Genomic DNA, 20232 nt, shown 5'->3' on the forward strand with positions numbered 1-20232 from the left:
GCGGAGCCGCCTGAGCGCTTGAACTGGCGTGATTCCTTGTCAATCGGAGCAGAGCAGCTGATTCTACCCGTCAAAGCGATGGACTTCTGTTGAGTCACCGCGCTAGGCGCCCCATTCCCGGCTGCTTTACGAAGCATCCCTTTTTGTTCCTTTCCGGCCACCTGGCTTTTCTTTCGGATCCAGGGCTTCGGTCGCAGGCAAGAAACTCCACAGGTGAAACTTTTCTCAACTTCGTTTCTTGGCGGGGCAGATTTTTCTGTGGCAGCAAAAGATTTGTGGCACTTTGACCTAACGGAGAGGTCTCCAAATTGAGCCACTTTTAAGATTTGTGGGCTTCAACTCCCAGAATTCCTCAAAGCTGGCTGAGGAATTCTGGGAGTTGAAGTCCACAAGTATTAAAATGGCCAAATTTGAAGACCCCTGACGTAATGCATAGATTAATAATCTCAGTCAGTGTTTTCCAACCTTGACAATTCAGATGTGTTGAACCTCACCAGCATTTTAGGTCTGCGCATCTTAAAATTGCCAAGGTTGGAAAATACAACTTAAGTTTCAGCTTGGACCCATAGACTTCATTTGGGGCAAGTGGCCTATTGATGTAAAATAAAGAGGAAGGATTTGCTATGATAAACTCATCTATAAATGCCACAAAGTGCTTAGTTGTTTTTTTGTTGTGACTGTTATTTGTACCTTGCTGAATAATGCTATTGCCCTAAAAAGGACTCTTGAGTTCCATTCTTTGTAACTACATATACACAGGCCATGTAGTTTCCTTGCCCCCAATGCTGCAGTCTTTGCTCTTGCTTGCTTCTGGGGATTTTTTGGGCCAGCTTGAGATTCCTGGTGTCTCTCAAACTCAGCGGCTGTACTTATTTTTTAGATCAGCTAAGTAATGCAAAGCTAAGTAATTGGGATGCAGTGGCTCAGTGGCTAAGACACTGAGCTTGTCGATTGGAAAGGTCAGCAATTTGGAGGTTCGAATCCCTAGCGCCGTGTAACAGTGAGCTCTGTTACTTGTCCCAGCTTCTGCCAATCTAGCGGTTCGAAAGTATGTAAAAATGCAAGTAGAAAAATAGGGACCACTTTTGGTGGGAAGGTAACAGCGTTCCATGGGCCTTTGGCGTTTAGTCATGCTGGCTGGCCACAGGACCATGGAGGCATCTTTGGACAGCGCTGGCTCTTTGGCTTTGAAATGGAGATGAACACCACCCCTAGAGTAGGGAACGACTAACATATGTGCGAGGGGAAACTTTACCTTTAAATAATGCTATTTGGGGGGAGGGAAATGAATGGGCATTGGAATGCATCCAAAATTACAACGTATTCTGACAGGTGAAATTAAAAATAGAGTAGGATATGCTTTTGCTTGAGAATGCGTACGTTTCATTTTTGTCCCAACTACACATTTTAAGTTATATCACATATTTAATAGCAAGAATAAGAAAATAACTTAGACTATTGTCAAGTCATCCTATTCTTAGACTTTACATTATTCAAGCACAGATGCAGAGCTTTACGCACATCCTTCTGTTAAATTATAGTGTATGCATTTCAGTCCACAGCCCAAGCCTGTCTAGGATTTTTACATTTTTCTCTCTTTGAAGTACTGTTGCCCCTGCCAGTTTAATGTCATGATAAGCTTCCTTCAACTTCTCCATCCAACTCATTCATAAAAATGAACAGCCCAGGATACATAGCAGTGTATGTAGTCCTTGTGATATGATATTGTCTTCCACCCTGAAGGGGAGCATTAAAAGCACACTCTTGTAGCAATTTGTGAATCCATCAAACCAAGCTATCATCTAGCTCAAATTCTGAGCACTTTATTAAGGAAAATGTTACAACAGACTAAAGGGTTTTTTGAGGTCCAAGTACACTATGTCTGCATTCTTCAATAATTGAAGCTCAAATCAAATTTATCATTACTTTCAAACATCAGTAAGATCAATATGCTATGAATTGTAGCAGATCTGCGCTGGCTGCTTTTAATTGTACCAGTAGCATACATAAGTCAAAACACACTGCACGATTATCTTTGTTAATATCTTGTCCAAAATATCAAGTTGATAGATCTATGCCAGTTTTCTGAGATCTTGCCAGTTCTCCTGTATTTCTCAGCATTATCAAGCTTGTTCTTCAATTACATCCACTAGTTCTTTCATTACCCTGGAAAGTAATCTCTCTTGTCCTAAGAGCTTGATCCTTGATGACTACATGAACCGATGCAGATCTGTTTGACTTGTTTCCATTAACATTCTAAAGAACAATTCTATAATCTCTTTATATCTCACCCCCCCCATCCAGTTTCCCCTTTCTTTTTTTTTTAGCCTTATCAATTTTGTTTTCTAGGTGATCATACCCATACCTCATGCCCAACAACATATTTGTGTTTTCAGTCATAAATCCATCTTTATTTTGTCCAGGCTTGTTTAATTATCCATGCATTCTGTGGTATGCTTCATAACTACCTCCAGGTCCCTAATTCTTTCACTTTCTAGCCTTCAGATCCATCAGGTAAGGATTGGTTCTCAGGCTGATAAAGATTTAGGAGACAATTTTGTAAACTCTGAGTGCTCCTACCACTACTGACACCAGTTTGGCTTTTTCTTTCGAGATCCTCTCCTAATTCCTCCTACTATGTGTGTGTGTATAAATTAAATAGAAATAAATTTATATAATTAGTAGTATCATTACAATAAATTGGATTTTAATAGAAAATAGTTCAATTGGTAAATTGTGTTTTGTAATTCTAACCGGATTTCATTTCATTTTAACAAGGAATATGTGATTCATGTTTCAGGAAATGATCAGCGTAGATGCCTTGCTACTAGGTCATATATGACAGTTATCTTACCTTTGGAAAAACATTTATCTGTAAATCATTGGCACAGCCATATATATACATATGGCTTCACAATATGTCAGCATCTTCATGGCTGAACTAGAATGTCCATTTTTCGATGTCACAATAAAACAACAAAATGGATACATTAACACCTCATTATAGAGGAAATCTGTGGATCAGCACATACGTTTTTTCATTCCACACCACCAAATACTGTAAGTTGCCTTTAACCAGGCTTTATGCTGCAATCATATTTTGACCCATTACTCCACTAATGGGAATTGAACCAAGAGACATTCAAGAGACTGAACTACTCACCCACTGAGAATAACAGCCAGGTTACATAAGCACTATTAAACAGTTCAGTATTAAAATAATATGAGTGTTCTTGGATTTGCATAAGTATATGTAGCAGGTTTTTATGTATGCCATATAAAAATAAACTTAAAAAAATAAAGAACTTGCCTAGTTTTTAGAAGTCTGGGTTCAACATTCAGTTAAGTTTTTTTTTTTTTTAATGCAGCTTCTGTTAATCATCCATTTGGCAGATGAACATCCGAGGAAGCAGTCTTGGTGTATCACGTCCTTTTGTGCTTTCTTTGTTCTTTGATTCAAGAGTTAGTCTGTACTTCAAATACATTATGACACACTCACCCTAGATGAGTCATAATGACATCAAACAGGCAACCAAGAAACGTGTCAGTTAAACAATTTGAGCAAATGAACATCAACTGAGTGGAGCAGGGAGGGAGTTGTGTCCAAGTGAGCATTTTTCTGGCAGGTTTCTTCTTTTGTAACAGTTTAAGAGCGATAAACACTTAATACGTTAACTTTTATTATTTAAAAAATTAATTTTGTTAACCTAAATACTTAAAACGTTTTCAAGAGTTTTGTATGTGCAGGTAGTCCTTGGGTTAGGACACTGGGATTAGGATTGTCATCGCTAAGCGATGTGGTCGTAAAGCACAACATCACTTAACCACATTTCTTAGTGATGGTAAATATGGTTGCCTTAGTAACTCTAAGAAGCATTGGTTGTTAAGTGAGAAGAGGTGGCAGTTCCACGTTAGGGATGTGGCGGAGCTGTCGGGGAGTCTGAGAGGCTGGGGGAAGTCCTTGGAGGGCCAGTACAAGATGCACGTGAATTGAGGGAGACCAGGGGAAAAATCTAGAAGGGTCAGTGGAGGCTGGGCATGGGCAGAGGGGTCCTGAAATGAGGAGAAACATGGGAGCAACTTACTAGAGAGACTTGCAACCTTCCCTGCTGGCTTCCCCATTGATGTTTTCCTATGGGAAGCTGGCAGGGAAGGTTGCCAATGGTGATGACATGACCATAGCTCCCTGCAACATCAGAATCACAGCCAGGCACCTGAGGGCCAGGAATTATGATCACTGTGAGGATGCTGCGATGTTTGGAATTTTGAATTTCGTCCTACATCTATTTTTTCAGCACTACCATAAATTTGAATGGTTGCTGAATTAATGGATATAAGCAGAGGATTACCTGTATTCTATATCAAATAGTGGACATTATCTGATTGGTCCTTAGATATTGACTTCTGCCACATATCTTTGATCAGCTGAGGCTTTTGCATAATGTCTTTCAGTTAAAAAAGATGGAGACTAGATTATCTGTCTCATGCAGTCTTTTTTGCTAACAGAAAAGTACTGTATGTCAGTTTTGGAATACTTTGGCCAATAAACTACAAGTGTAACCAAAGGCCAGTTGTACGCTATGCATACTTAATGCCATTCTATGTAAACATGAATTTTTAATTTAAAGACTACCTTAAAAGATAATATCACCCACATTTCATCAACTGTGTGTGTGTGTGAGAGAGAGGGAGGGAACTGAGGCTTCATTTGCAGCACTCCCACAATTTGTGTCTGAACTCTGTTGGGCTCCCAAGGCGTCCCCCAACCCTCTGAGGCATCCCTGTGCTCTTTACCAGGGACTCCATTCATATAAAAACCCTCAAGTTCATTTTACAACTACAGCTGGGATTGTGGTCATTCAGCGAAGTGGTCATGTGACATTTTGTTTAATGACTACTCTACAATCAAGATTCTGGTCCCAATTGTCGAAGACTACGTGTAAAAAATATTGAGGCACTGATCTACAGTTAGTCAAATTTAGTATGATATTTCCTACATTAGATTCCTGGAATTTCATCCCAGTTTATTTTTCTATTTATCTCCAAAGGGGGGAGAGTGCAGTGGATTGTTCTCTTAACAATGTTGGAGAATGAGGAAAATCTCGGGGCAGCTTTCAAAAAACTAAGAGTTGATTCAGAACGGTAAGTCGCAGTGTAATTAATTAGTAAGAACTGTATGTATCTTTGCAGTATAAAATATAAAAGAAGAATCCGATTTGTCACCTGTTACCTTGATCCTGAGAACTAAAATATATGTGATCAGATTATTCTCTATTATCTACTACTCAAATCTATACCATTTCTGTTATACTTCCAAGTATATCCTTTTTGTGGGTTTATAGCACTTAGTAAATTCTGATCTAGGCTTTCCTTAACGGTATAAAATACTTTATGTAGTGGCTTTTTCACAGGAATATCCGCCACCTTCCAACTTATCAAAATGGGGCTGTTTTCTATTCCTTGTATTTGAGAAACTGCCTATTTGCTGTGCTGTTGGTCCAGCCAGTTTACTCCAGCAGAGTTGGCATGCTCTAGGTTCCTTCAGTTAATCAGCGCTATCTATCATGTGTGAAACATGCCTTTTCTATGCCTGTCCTTTTGAATCCTCCCTGGGTGGCTAACCCCCTGACGGCATTCCAGAGGCCTTAAGACCTGGCTGTTCTCCCAGGCTTTGGGCTAGGATAGTTGGGACTGAATATAATACAGTTATATCTCATAATATGTTTGCTGCTGTTGTCTAGATCTCCCATTTGTGATATACTTGCCATATGATATTTTATGGTATATTTATAAATATTTTATGCAGTGAGGTAGAGTCTGTTGGAGTCAGGTGGCATCTTCTGAATAAAATGAATATATAAATAAAAATAAATAACAATAGCATTTAGACTTACGGTATATACTGCTTCACAGTGCTTTATAGCCCTCTCTAAGTGGTTTACAGATTCAGCCTATTGCCCCCAACAATCTGGGTCCTCATTTTACCCACCTCAGAAAGATGGAAGGCTGAGTCAATCTTGAGCTGGTGAGAATCAAACTGCCGAACTGCAGGCAGCCGGCAGTCAGCAAAAGTGGTCTGAAGTATTGCATTCTAACCACTGCGCCACCAAAACTACTAAATAAAGTGAACAGTGGTGTCATCATAATGTTTTGTGCCTGGCTTCTCCTGCCCTCTCCTTAAAACAGCTATTTTATTGTTTTTTCCACAATCCTTTTTATAAAATTCCAAATAAGCTCCCAAGCTTAGGGATCTCAAACACCTGTTTCTTCATCCGTTACCTTTCTCTTTTCACAAGTAGATTATTTCCTTTTAAGCTTCCCAATTTACAATGATATTACTAGATCACTTCTAAGTGAAGTATCTCCCAGTATGTTTTCAGGTGTAATTCTAGGTGCTGGCTTTAAAGCCCTTTGAGATCTAGGACCAGTTACTCTTTATCCCATCAGATCTGACAGGGTGAGTGCTCTAAGTCCCCTTATTAAACATATGTGGAGTCATGCCTTCTTTTCTGCTGCAGCTACCCTACGAAACAGCCTCCCTCTATCCCCAAAATATGAAAGGTCCCACTTGACCTTCTGGAAGTCTGAAGATCTGGCCTTTCCCCAGCTGCTGGGGCAGGATGTTAGATGAGCCCAAACATGTGTAGTTTGGTTTCTTGGTTATTGTATTACAATTATTTTACTTCTGTGGAGATTTTTGCATGATTTATAAAGGTTTTGTTATGTTTACTACTAGTTTATTATTAGTACAAGTTGACTGAGCAGGTGGTGCAGTGGTTAGAATGCAGTATTGCAGGCTAATTTTGCCTAATGCCAGGGGCTGGATTCTCTTCAGTTCAAGGTTGACTCAGCCCTCCATCCTTCCGAGGTTAGTAAAATGAGAACCCAGATTGTTGGGGGCAATAGGCTGACTCGGTAAACCACTTAGAGAGGGCTGTAAAGCACTGTGAAGCTGTATATATAAGTCTAAGTGATATTGCTATTATTATTAGGTGTCCAAATTTCATAAAAGGCAGCATATACATTTTCTAAAATAAATGCAACCGTGTTATATCTTTTTCTGTGTAAAATAAGTTATTCTCCAATATCATTTTTTCCAGTAATATTCAGAATAACTCAGAATGTTGTTGTTACAAAGAACAATAGTGAGAAAGCTGGTTGTAAATGTTGTATATTTGCAATGGCAATTATATTGTGAATTATACAAAACATATTGATTGAGGTTAGATGATAAACTTAAAATGACATATTTTTCTCATGCTTCAGATCCACTGCTTCTCTCCCTGTGACTGAGGGGGCATCTCCACAAATATTTGTAGGAAGTACAGATGAATCCAAAGTAAAGATGACATTTGGATCTAAAGAAAGTTGGCACTGGTAAGAGGAATTGATTCTGACTAATACTTGGGATGAAGAATTGCTAAAGTGTTTTGTTAAATATCCTGGTCCACGTAACATCTTAGAATGATCAATTTGAAAATAAAATAAATGAAAGCGGTGAAACACGCAGTAGTTTGATTTAGTAGTGTTAACAGTGTTTTTATGAATGTTGCAATCGGGGTATATTCAGTTGCTGTGCATGACATAACAGGTTCTCTGCTTTCCAGATGAGGCAAAAGGAAGAAAAACTGCTGTAAACAGAATCTTTCTCTTACAAAACTGAAACATGTTTTCTTAGGTCAAAGTACTATTTCAGCTGCCTAGGAAAGGAAGTTATAGGACCATGTCATGAATTCAAATCCTAGAAATGGAAGCTTAGGGTCAGATATTAATATACAAGCTATTTAACTAGGCTTCTTATAATTCAAGTTTATTTCCAAATATATAATTTTAAAAGTTGGATGTACTCAAAGATAGCCAGATTTGATTCGTATTAAAATCAACTTGGTGCAATAGTGCCTTGAGCCTGGTGTTCATGGAGAAAATGTGGCTGCTAAGGTTCGACACTGGCTTGATCGCACATAATGAAAGTAGTGGGCATATCCTCTTCAAAATAAACCAGAGCACTTTACAATAAAAATAACATCAATGAAAATTAAACAATCAATTGAATAGCAATTTAAATTAGAAAAAGCAATGCTCAACATTGTAGCCAGAGGATCATTTAGCTGACATCTAGGAAATATTGCAGTTGGATAGTCTTTCATAGTTTGGATAGTTTTTTCATCAATGTGTTGAATTTAGAACATGAGCTGTCTATAAATGAATTTTCTAGTTTTTCTATGATAGAAAAACTTTCTATTAAGATTAAATGGCATATGGCATTGGGATAATGCCAGCCCAGTTTCCATTTTTTTTCATTAATTTTAACACAGTTGCTCCTAAAAGACCCCAGAGCAGTGCCCCCGAACTAGTAAAACGTTATGGTGATCAGCATTTATAAAGGCATATTCTTTGTGATCTGAATCCTTTCCCTTTGTGGAGACATTTTTTAGCTGTCAACAAGTATAGCCCCAGACCGTATAAATATCAAAATCAGTGAAGTGATGCAAATCTGGTATATTTATAGTGTTTAAATACTGGTTCTCTCAAAAGATAAACACATTCCTAGTTTTTTAAAAAAAATCTACCTATATTTTTGTGCTAAAAACATTATTTTAAATTAAGCATATATTTTAGACCTTGTGAAAAATATTTTAAGCATATAATCAAAATGTTTTGTACTATACATTTTCACATTGATGGATATGTTTTTGACTGGACAGTATGGAAGCATTGCAGTGTGATTACTAAAATGAATTATTTTCAGTTTTCATACTGTTTTCGTTATAAAAAACAGCTAAGATCAGCCGAGAAAAGATGTGGAGACTTTAGAAAGAGTGCAGAGAAGAGCAACAAAGATGATTAGGGGACTGGATACTAAAACATATGAAGAACGGTTGCAGGAACTGGGTATGTTTAATTTAATGAAAAGAAGGACTAGGGGAGACATGATAGCAGCGTTCCAATATCTCAGGGATTGCCACAAAGAAGAGGGAGTCAAACTATTCTCCAAAGCACCTGAGGGTAGAACAAGAAGCAATGGGTGGACACTAATCAAGGAGAGAAGCAACTTAGAACTGAGGAGAAATTTCCTGACAGTTAGAACAATTAATCAGTGGAACAGCTTGCCTCCAGAAGTTGTGAATGCCCCAACATTGGAAGTCTTTAAGAAGATGTTGGATAGCCATTTGTCTGAAACAGTATAGGGTTTCCTGCCTAGGCAGGGGGTTGGACTAGAAGACCTCCAAGGTCCCTTCCAACTCTGCTGTTATATTGTATCATAAGAGACCTTAGTAATTGTTCAATATTTTATTTTTGTCAGTTGCAAGAAAAATATTTGTTCAATAGCTGAGAATACAACACATTTTTTAAAAATAATGTTTTCCCTGTGGATTACAGAGTGAGTCATAGAATGTTCCTGACTGTTCTAAATTCCCTGAAGTAATCTGAGATCCTTTTATAGATTGGGCAACTTCTGGAATTTGAAATAAAAGTTCTTTCTGAGCTTTTTAGAAGGAGTTTCAAGGTTGGAACTTTGATGGCATTTTGCGCACTTGTAAATGGCTAGCTATCCTTTGTGCAGAGTGAATTACAGTACTTATCTCTTTCTATTTTCATCCTGCAGGTGTTTGAGGAAACCTTTGAGAGGAACAATTCGAACCCAACGTTGCCGGCGATCAAAGTCTCCAGTGCTCCATCCTCCTAAATTCATCCACTGCACTAAACAAATGGCTTCCGGTAGCCAATCCATGCACAAGAACCTAACAGATGCTTTTCAAAGCAACAAAGATTTGGATGTGCCAAAGAAATTTTCTGAAAATGAACTGGGCAGTCATCCTCTAGAATTTTGCAAGAAAGAATCAGTTGTCAAAGATTCTGAGGCATCCTTGATTGGAATACCAAAGAATATTTCTGAAAATATTGGTAATGTTCTTCCCACAGAAATTCTAAAGGTCTCAGATCTTTCTGATTTCCAGTCTGTCTCTGAACAAAATAAAGGGAATTTTTGTGCATGTGTAAAGAATGAATGCCAGTGTAAGCAATGGCAAAACCTGAATGTGTACATGTTTTCTGACATACAGAACTCCCTCCGGTGTGTATCTGAAAGAGCAGCACATGTTCAGAACAATCCACAGCTCACATCAAGAATTTCCTCCAGTTCTCTCAAATCTTGCTCTGAGCAAGCCAGAGCTCATGTAGATGATGTGACCATTGAAGATCTTTCAGGTTATATGGAATACTTCCTGCATATACCTAAGGAAATGTCTCACATGGCGGAAATGATGTATACCTGACCCTAGCCAACAAAGGGCGTTGATATCTGCCCTGAATCATGCTCCTTCTCAGAAGCAATTTGTTCTCTGTGCTTATAATAAAACCACTTGGCATTTCAGGCAGACTTCTTGTTTTTAATAGATCAACAATTGAAATAAATTCTAAATCAGAGAACTGCAAATAACAAGCCTAGGAAATTATGCCATTTTGTAGATATAGCCACAATTGGCTGTTTGGATTAACTGGCTAACATTTTTACAGCGAATTATAAAACAATCTAGAACGAATTCAAGCACTTTCCACATCTGAGGCTAAATACTGTATATTATTATATGTTATATTGATTGTATATGTAATTATGTATATGCATTATGTGTGTAATTGCATGAAAGCACATTTTAAATTATCAAAAGCATAGCACTGAGTATTTCAACTTGACTTTTGTTGCCAATGCACAAGTCTTTTTCTGAAGTATGTTGAATACATTATCTAAAATTGTACACATCAGTAATGTTTTTCTTATCTGTATTGTTTTAAATACAACCTAAATTCCATGTTTGTGCAATATCTAAAGGAAATCCTTGCAAAGCATCAATAGTTGGATTTTATGGTTGATGAACAATGGAGAAATATTAATATTCAATCACATATATGGCCATTAGATGTCAGCTTTGCTCCATATCAGAGTAGCACAATTTTTACTACATTTCATACTTATGTAGAGACTATTCTGTTCATTCTGCTTGCTGTTTATATCTAAAATATAACTCTAAAGCCAATTTCTATACTTATTTCTCTGACAATGTGCTAGAGACAAATAATAGGCTTAAGATATATGGATTATATGTGAAAGAAACCAGTTTGTTTGGCAAACTTACACTAAGAAAACTACCTTCAAGGCACAGTCACATGCATGAAGTCTTGGGTTATTTGTTAACCTTCTACTTCAAATTCACAAATGTCTATAACTTAAAATCAGAAATTAATTCTAAGGTGAAAGAATTCAGTTCTCCCTTGATATAACTATCCTTGTGGAAGCCAACCTTAAAAGCATTGTGTCACATAAGTACAGGAAGTCCTCGATTTATTATCACAGTTGAGTCCAACATTTATAATGCTAAGCGATACATTTGTTAAGTGAGTTTTGCCCCATTTTACGACCTACCTTGCCACATTTGTTAAGTGAATCACTGCAATTGTTAAATTAGTAGCACAGTTGTAAGTGAATCTGTTTTTCTCATTGACTTTGCTTCTCAAGTCACAATTGGTGATCACATGCAACTAGCATAAATATGAGCCAGTTGCCAAGAGTTTGAATTTTGATCACATGACCATGGGGTGTGCAACCATCATAAATTTGAACCAGTTGCCAAGCTTCCAGGTTTTGATCATGTGACCATATGAATGCTGAGAAATAGGTGAAAACCAGTCATGTCTCTTTTTGGTGGTGGTGTAACTTCAAACAGTCACTAAACGAACAGTTATACGTTGAAAACTATCTGTAATCTACTCAATTTCTTACACCTAATGTGGCAATGGCTAAATTTGCATGATGTTTTGTCTTAATTCAGTTTAGTGTTAAATCCACAGAATTTACAGTCAGAATACTAGCTAGAGATTCCAGGAATTGTAAATCACGGGGAAGGCAGACGCTACTTTGTTTTGAGGTCTCGTTTTCTGGCCCTAGAACACCTTGTGTTTTACACTGCTAACTAAGCAAGGATCTAATAACTCCCTAGGAAGATGCTGCTCTTGAGATAAGCATTTATTTGCAACTACTGAGTCAGCCATGGTTTATTGCTTCTCTATTATATGAACATTATTGAGCTGCTTTTTTGCAGCTTCAACACTAGTTAGGGTTGTAAAAAAACAATTGCAAATAACTGACAATAGGTGACAAGGTGCTTGAAATGATTTTCTTTCACAACTGGGACAAACAAGATTTGTGGATGGCAATTCATTACAAATATAGTATATGAAGTTCTTTGAGAATTTTCTGTATTGTGTACTTTGCACTGTGCAAGCAATTACAGCATAAAAACTAATGTGGAATTCTTGGCCCTAACTGTTGGAAGTGGCTATATAAAGTGTTAGAAGTAACATCTCCACTTTTTCCTCTGGTCTTGTATAAGACCACCTGTTTCCTGTACATTCTCAGGAAATAAGCATACTTTCAGCTTGCATTATACGGAGGGAGTTCTCTGGTTGAGTATTTCAGAAACTGATTTCAGCCACTGAAAAATGATTTGCTTTTTTAAGTGAAAAAAGCAATCTTTTGGTTATTAGATAAATTAAGATTACCTACTAGTTTTCTTTAACAAATTTGTACTAAAATGTTGCAATAGAAATAGATGTTTCTCATTTGGATTCCGCAATTATAAAGATATACTTACTAGTGAAGGTTAGCTTTACAATTAAATGAAATATACGGTAATTAACAAAGAGCAAATATGGCAAATCGCATTGGTGCTTAATAATGAGAACCCTCAATATAAATTGATCAAATATCAGCTTTAGCCAACTATCCACTTGAAGTATTTCTAAGTGAAGGCTGAAATTGATCTATATTCCAAATTGGCAATATGTGTCATGTGAAATACTAAACCTAAGCAGAAGATAATTATGAATTAAAAATATTTTGTGCTTGGGAACTCAGACTTGTTTCTCCTATATAAGGTATCGAACAAATTATTCTCCTTCAGTGTTACCCATTTGTCTTACTGTGAAAGTATTTTTAAACTGGCTGTATTCATTAGAAATTTTCTAACAATTCATTTTGTGATTACAACTTTGATGCTTTTAAAATTCAAATGTGCCCTCTGTCCCAAAGAGTTTGGTATTCTTGCCCTAATTGTTTTTTTTTAACTTTCTAAAGAATTTTTTTTTTACAATTTTGTTATTTATAATTGTTTTGACTTTCTAAAGAGTTACAATTTGAGTATTTATTTGTGTACTTTATTTCACCTATGGTCATATAAATTAAGTTTAATTCCCACTATTCAAATGGGAAAACCATGTATTTTTACTGAACAAAATCTTGTTGCACCAAACTTTCTGGCGGACTGTTCAAACAACAAACTTAACCAGGTCATTTCTAGACCCAATGTGCTAGGCATTTTCATAAACCAGTTATTTAGGGTCAGAAAAGAGACCATTTTAATCTCAAATGTATCTTGGTTGAATTGTTAGTAAAAAGTCTCATCTCTTGACCACAATTTGTTGTGTGGACTCAGATCACTGTGTTACACCAGTGTTTCTCAAACTGGAGAACTTCTGTGGCCTTCAATTGCCTGGGGAATTCTGGGAGTTGAAGCCAAAACATTGTCAAGTATCCAGGGCTGAAAAACACTGCTCTGTGTAGCCACTCTTCAAAGAAATGTTGGACTGAGAGAAATTGACCCAAAGTCACCCCTGAGCCTTATCATTAAGGAAGGAATTAGCCCCCCCCCCCCCCCATTCAACATCTGAATCCCGATTAAGCATGTCTGTGATTGCAGCTGTAATGGCAGCGGAAGAGATCTTCCGTGAGAGAAAGGAGCACGCTATTATTTTCTGAGCTCTTCTGAATAACCAATGCACATTAAACGTTCATAGCCACACGGCGAATTAATCACGTACAGTTGCTACAGCGAGCAGAATCTGCGGCTGAAGGCAAAAAAGGACTGGCGGTGGCTTTTCAAAGCCATTTGCCGATTTGCACCTGGCCGGGCTCCCCCTCAGCACAGAAAAGGTCAGGGGGGAGGAAGCACGCCCTGTGGCTGCGGCGCTCGCCATGGGAAACCGACTTCTTCCGACCGAAGGATTGTCTTAAGGGGCAACGGGGGAAGAGCAAGTAACAGAGTCACAATTTCCCGGGCAATTTTGAAGAAAGCTTCCCAGCGACGTCCGAATTTTCCGAAGAGAGCCTGTTGCCTTCCCGGCCCATCAACATAATGCTCAGCCAAATTCACAAAAACCCGGATTCACGGGTTGTGCCCCTTCCAGTCCTGCCTGCTAACCTCTCGGTTCAGGGATCCATTCATGCTCTCCTTGTCCCCACCCTCGGCCTTAGGAGAAGCCGTTTCTGGCTCGGCCCTACTGAAAAAAAAGAACTTGGGCGCAAACAGCCGGGCAGAATCGCGACCCCCTCCTCCGCCTCCCCCGCTCCGCCGTTCCCATGCTGCTATTTTTAAAAGTACACACTTGCTTCCTCGGTCCCTCTCCTCCTCCTCCTCCTCCTCCAGGATTATTACTTTTTATTCCGGTCCCGAAGAGGTGGTTCCTCTCTCCTCCGTAAAAGGTTCTTAGAAAGGGGGCTGGGCGAGGGGGGTCTATTTTAGGAGCAGCTCTAGGGAGCCGATGGCCTTGTTAGGGCAGCTTTGACCTTTTCTTTGGCAGAGGAGGAGGAGGAGGCGAAAAATAGGAAGAGACTCTGGAGGAGATTGGGAGCCGCGCAAACAGCCTACGGGGCAGTAAAAACGTTGGCATTGCCCGGGGCCGGGACCTCGTGGAGGGCATAGAAACCAAAGGAAGGAGGAAAAGCAACGAGGGAGTAAGCTGTCGGATAGGCACAGTCCGGCAAGAAGATTAAAGAGAGCGCGCTCCTGCAGATCTGCACGGACTCTTAAAGAAATGGATCGTGGGGGAAAATTTTAAGGAGAATGATAGAAAAGCCAATACCACTACTTTAGTGGAAGTGGGAAATTACAACCTTTGCCCCGCCTCTGATCAAGGATGTAAAGTTTAGAACTGTACAGCTGAGAGGGAACTTCAGTCCTATTCTTTCCAAGACCAGGGAGTAGTTTGTATCTTCAATCAACATCTCCACACCTTCTTGGGTAATGGTTCTGTAGAACCAAGAAGGGCAACTTTCTGAGTTCTCTGGCCCCATCCTTCCTCCATCAACAGGGACTTGGATCCCACGGCAATTTCCTTTTCTTGGGCTCTTGGAAAATGGTTCCGCTAAACCTGGCTATGCGGCACTTGAATCGGGCTACGATACGTCCATTAATGGAGCCATAATCTGGCTAAATAGGCAAGAGAGAAGAAGAAAAGAGGAAGGAAAAGAGGAGCAAAAGAGAAGAGTGGAAACCTCTGGCTTTCTGACTTTGGTTGTGTATCATGAGTGGTGGAAGGTTTGACTTCGATGATGGGGGAGCCTATTGTGGGGGCTGGGAAGGTGGCAAAGCTCACGGGCATGGCATCTGTACTGGCCCCAAAGGTCAGGGAGAATACTCTGGCTCTTGGAACTATGGCTTTGAAGTGGTGGGGGTATACACCTGGCCCAGTGGCAATACCTATGAGGGCTACTGGTCTCAAGGAAAGCGACATGGTTTAGGGATCGAAACCAAAGGACGATGGTTTTACAAAGGTGAATGGACCCATGGTTTCAAGGGAAGATACGGTATAAGACAGAATGTCAGCAATGGAGCAAAGTATGAAGGTACCTGGAATAACGGGCTGCAAGATGGATATGGTACAGAGACCTATGCTGATGGAGGTAAGACTGGCTAAGATGTGGTTGGCTGCCAGTTCCTTCCCAGATGGGGCATGGGCAAAGTGCTATGTAGGCTAAGCGTTCCAAAGCTGCAATCTTGAGGGAAAATAATTCAGTTCTTATTCCTGAAAAGAGGTAACATGAAGGCCTTGGAATAGAATGAAATATTTAATCTCTCCAGATGTATGTCTTATTTATTAAATTGCAGCTGAATATCTACATAATTCTCCCTCTGTATATAAATGAGTGTGTGTATGTGTGCATATTTTGCATTATGTATGTATGTATGTATTTATGTATGTATGTATGTATGTATGTATGTATGTATATATGTATGTCATATACATGTCCCATACACAAATAACTGGCTTTCTCATCACCATTTCTGAATTAATCTGCATATTTTACATACATTTTATTGCTTAATTATCTGGCGTTGCCTGCCCAATTACAATTTGACTCCTGGTACAACTCCATCACTGATTACCCTTCTTTGCAGTGCAGGATGTGTCAGCTCGAAGCTCTTAGGATAAACATTCATTTCATGGTATGGATCAATCATTGCTGATTGGTTGAGCACCCACCATCCAACTCACAAAATATCTAGAAGCTCTTATCCAGCTGAGTGAACAAGGAGATGCTTGCCACAGAATCAGAAATCTTGAGGACAACTTAATAAAACCCAGTGTACCAAGTGTGTTTCTGTGCATAACCAGTTGCAAAAGTTACACTGGTGCAAGACAATCTTTGATGTGCCATGATGTGACTTGTTTGGAATATTGTATCAACCCAATATTGTGGTTAAACAATTTATGATTAGCAATCATACCATTATATGGCTCATTAGGAAACCAGATATTTTCACTACTTTTCTGGAAAATTCAAGGCAAACTTCGAGCAGTTACGTATATTTCATAATATGGTCATGATTCTTGGTAAGGAAGAAGATTGTTTAGTTTAAAAGAGCTGAAAAAAAATAATTTAACAATATGTTTACAGATTTATTTGCATTTTAAGGTATTCTGTATATAGACTGATGGATTATGGACAGTCCAATTGGCTAGTTTTTTGTGTTTAACAAAATAATGTGGCTTAGTTGTATCCAACAGATAATCCTGTGGTTGAGAGTTGAGGTGCAAAACCAAAAACCAAAACCAGATAAGCAATGAGAAAGAGTGAGGCGCTGCTTGGATAAATGCACAGCCATTAGAAACAGCTGAAAAAATGTTCACCAACAGGTGTCAAAATGTACTTATTGGTGCATTTTTGCCATGTAAGTTTATCTGAAACTCTAAACCTGTTTGACTTATATACCACTGGGGTGAGCAGTTTATGACTTTCCATTGAAAATAACAAGAGAAATAAATTTCTAAGTGAACAATTAAGAACAATTAATTAGTTGAACAGCTTGCCTCCAGAAGTTGTGAATGCCCCAACACTGGAAGTCTTTAAGAAGATGTTGGATAGCCATTTGTCTGAAACGGGATAGGGTTTCCTGCCTAGGCAGGGGGTTGGACTAGAAGACCTCCAAGGTCCCTTCCAACTCTACTATTGTATTGTATTGTATTGTATTATAAATATGAAAGAGTTTTGTTCTTATTTGAACAAAATGTTCAAATGATAGCTGTAATAAACAAATTGTAATCTTATACATACTCATCTGTATGAAATTTAATAAGTGCTACTGAATTTCATGAGACTGAATTACAGTATATGGAATACATGTAGGACTTCATTATTAGTAACTGGAAAAAATCTTGAGATATTTCTTACAATATTACTGACATTCACAATAGCTGTCTAGTGTTAAATTATATCAATACCTGTTGACTCACATTAAACATTTTCAAGGTATGAGTTGTTTGTGATGAAGATTGCATTAGTAAGTTCTGTCCCTGCTGTGCCACCTACAAATCAGAAGATGAATTTACCTGCACAGCTGCTTCCAATCTGCAGGATATTCCAGATTGTCACTGGCAAGAGCAAGAAAATTCATATGCTATATGCTTTAGAAAAAAAATTATCTCATTCTGATGACGAATGTGCTTGTCTTCGCACCTGAGTGCTTCAACTGCATTTTCTGTCATGAAGTTATTTTATATTCTACAGCTACAAATCTTTCCTTTTTCTGTTCCTTTCCAAAGAGAGTCCAAAGGGCAATTTCTTATTTTTTTTAATTCATAATTTATCATGAAATAAACTAATAGACTACCTTTGAAAAAAAGGTATCAACTTGAATGTTAGCCCATTGTACAATTAAAATTTTAGTTGCACAAATGTCAATATTCTAAAAGGAAACATTTCTTCCAAAGGTCTTTACAAGGCATTGTAAGGCACTTTCCACAATGGTTTACACTCAACCATTAACAAATCAACAGTGGGTCCACGTAGAATTTGAATTAGCCCAAGTAAATACAGTTTAGGATGATCATGTTTGTTTGGATTTGGCTTACCTTATTCTGTAGACAAAGGTAGTCATGGTTTATTAAATAATGGACAATCATAATGGACAGAAATATGCCTAGTGGTATTTCTAAACCCAGCCAAAGATTGTTGCCTCAAGTAGTGTTAAAATATGGCATGGATTCATCAGAAAGATTTATAGGAGCTAATGATTAGTTCTGTTAGTAAGATGATCAATGAAAAAAGCTATGGAATGAAGTGTCTAAAGAGTTTAGCATCCCCCAAATTCAGATGCTAAAGTAGGATTAGGAATGATTAGCGCTATAATCTGTCCAATAGTATAAAGTGGACTGTGGAATCGCCATTCAAATCCAGATACTACATGCATAAAATTGGGCCCACTTTGACACACTTTCGCAAGGCCCTGGAGTCCTAGTTTTGGGGACACCTGAGTGGGATGCTATCAAATGGCTTATCTGATATGGTAGTTGTCAGCAGGGGAGGGGGCATATTCTTTATTGTCTTTACATTGAGTTTTCACCTTTGGAAGCCATTTGGAATCACTGAAAGTAGTTTGGGCAGTCACACAGGCACTTCGCATGTGTGTGTGTGCTTGATGCGCACTGCACGCACATGCACAGTACTATAAAAATTGCTATGCGCAGAAGCAAAAAACAAGATGGCAGCATCTATGGCGCCACCCGGAGAACCGTTTCATGGGCATGGCAGGTCTGGGTGGCTGCTGGTTCCAGCGACCCAGGGCGCCAAACCATTACCAGTTTGGCCGAACCGGTAGGAACCCACCACTGTAATGGCATCTATATGTCATGTAATCCTCCAGAATGTGGTTTATACAGACTCCTGTCTATTGACACCAAGATTTCTGAACTACCACTATATCTGGAATTAAATACTTATCTACTCTTGAATAGTTTGCAAAGCTATGTATACAACTTTGTGCCTATGCATGCCCATGTTTGCACGCACACAGGCACACACAATCATATATACAGAAAGAGAGAGAAAAATATATACTTTAAACCAACTCTATTAATGTATAATGTATAAATTATAATTCAGAGCTAGAGCCTGGAATACAATCTTTGAAGCTATTTATGCTATTCATATTTGGTGGGAGAAGATAGGAAAAGAATTATCCTTTTCTATGATTCAGAAGCTGACTTTCCTCCTTTCTTACACTCTACAGTAATACTAAAATCCCCTTTATAATCCCATATGTATAACTATTCTGCAGAATTGCTTCCTAATTCTATTTCCTTTTTAAAAGAATTCTGACATTTCAATATTTCCATTTTTTAATTGACCAAATGTAGTGTTTACTTTGTACCTAACTTCTTTGCCCTGTTCTTGTGATTTTTTTTTGTATATTAACCTTTTTACAGGAATTATAGCATTGATTAGCAATTTAGCTTAAATGTTAAATTTACATATACTTGAGAGGAAGGGAACAATCTTGTAAGGATATTTTTATGTGAAGTGCCTTCTGGGGCTTATCTTAATATTACAGCATAATGGAAGGCAGTGAAAATTAATAAGGAAGAATTGATCAAGTCAATAGTCTTCTCTATATGGTGCTCACTTGTTTACATCTTATTGTAATTCATTCCAGAGTCTTGTCCACTGTATTTTGTGTATTTTTTATGGGCTCTTCCTTGTCTTCCTAGTATTTTTTTAGATCTTTAAGGATTATTGTCCTTTGTTGATATGATAGACCTCATTGGTGAGCTATGGATGTCGGAGTCCATAAAAAAATCTTCATTTGTTCTTGGCCCTTTGCCTATGAGAATACAAATCCTTGGGGGAGCTAGTGTCTCTTTACTGGGAATAAATATTTGTATTTCTTTAGCATATTTCATTCCAGGATACCCAAGTTGAATGGAGAGTAGGGGAATGTAGCTTACTAATTTTGGAATGGAATTTGAAACTGTGTGTGAAGGATAGAAGAAAAATTTCGGGGGTGAGAGAGTAGTGTTGTTCGTTGCTGAGGTAACCATATCAACAAAAGGTGGACAATGAAGCAAGATAGAATCTCTGAAGTGAGGAAAATTAATGTTTTGTGCTAATTGGTGGGAAAG

The 20232-nt window shown here is 38.3% G+C and overlaps 2 protein-coding genes across 4 annotated transcripts in view; both read left to right on the forward strand.

Moving 5' to 3' along the window:
• The first annotated feature begins 79 nt into the window (after positions 1–79).
• On the forward strand, positions 80–10764 carry OSER1 (oxidative stress responsive serine rich 1). Its single transcript, XM_081947878.1, has 4 exons — positions 80–213; positions 5049–5142; positions 7267–7377; positions 9608–10764. Exons 2-4 carry the CDS (start codon positions 5081–5083, stop codon positions 10275–10277), a joined length of 843 nt encoding a protein of 280 aa, XP_081804004.1. The 5' UTR covers positions 80–213; positions 5049–5080; the 3' UTR covers positions 10278–10764.
• Positions 10765–10893: 129 nt separating this feature from the next.
• JPH2 (junctophilin 2) overlaps positions 10894–20232 on the forward strand; it is a 72542-nt gene continuing 63203 nt past the window's right edge. The window contains exon 1 of one of the 3 annotated variants that reach the window (XM_081947874.1): positions 10894–11675. Coding sequence is in view for 2 of the 3 variants with exons in the window: in XM_081947875.1 (XP_081804001.1) it covers positions 15358–15736 (379 nt within the window). In the remaining variant the exon portion in view is untranslated. Of the gene's footprint in view, positions 11676–14497; positions 15737–20232 lie in introns of those variants that run through there. The other 2 variants (XM_081947875.1, XM_081947873.1) reach the window with 2 other exon arrangements.

Source organism: Natrix helvetica (genome assembly GCF_964273705.1).
Source record: "Natrix helvetica genome assembly, chromosome: 3".
NCBI classification, from domain to species: Eukaryota; Metazoa; Chordata; class Lepidosauria; order Squamata; family Natricidae; genus Natrix; species Natrix helvetica.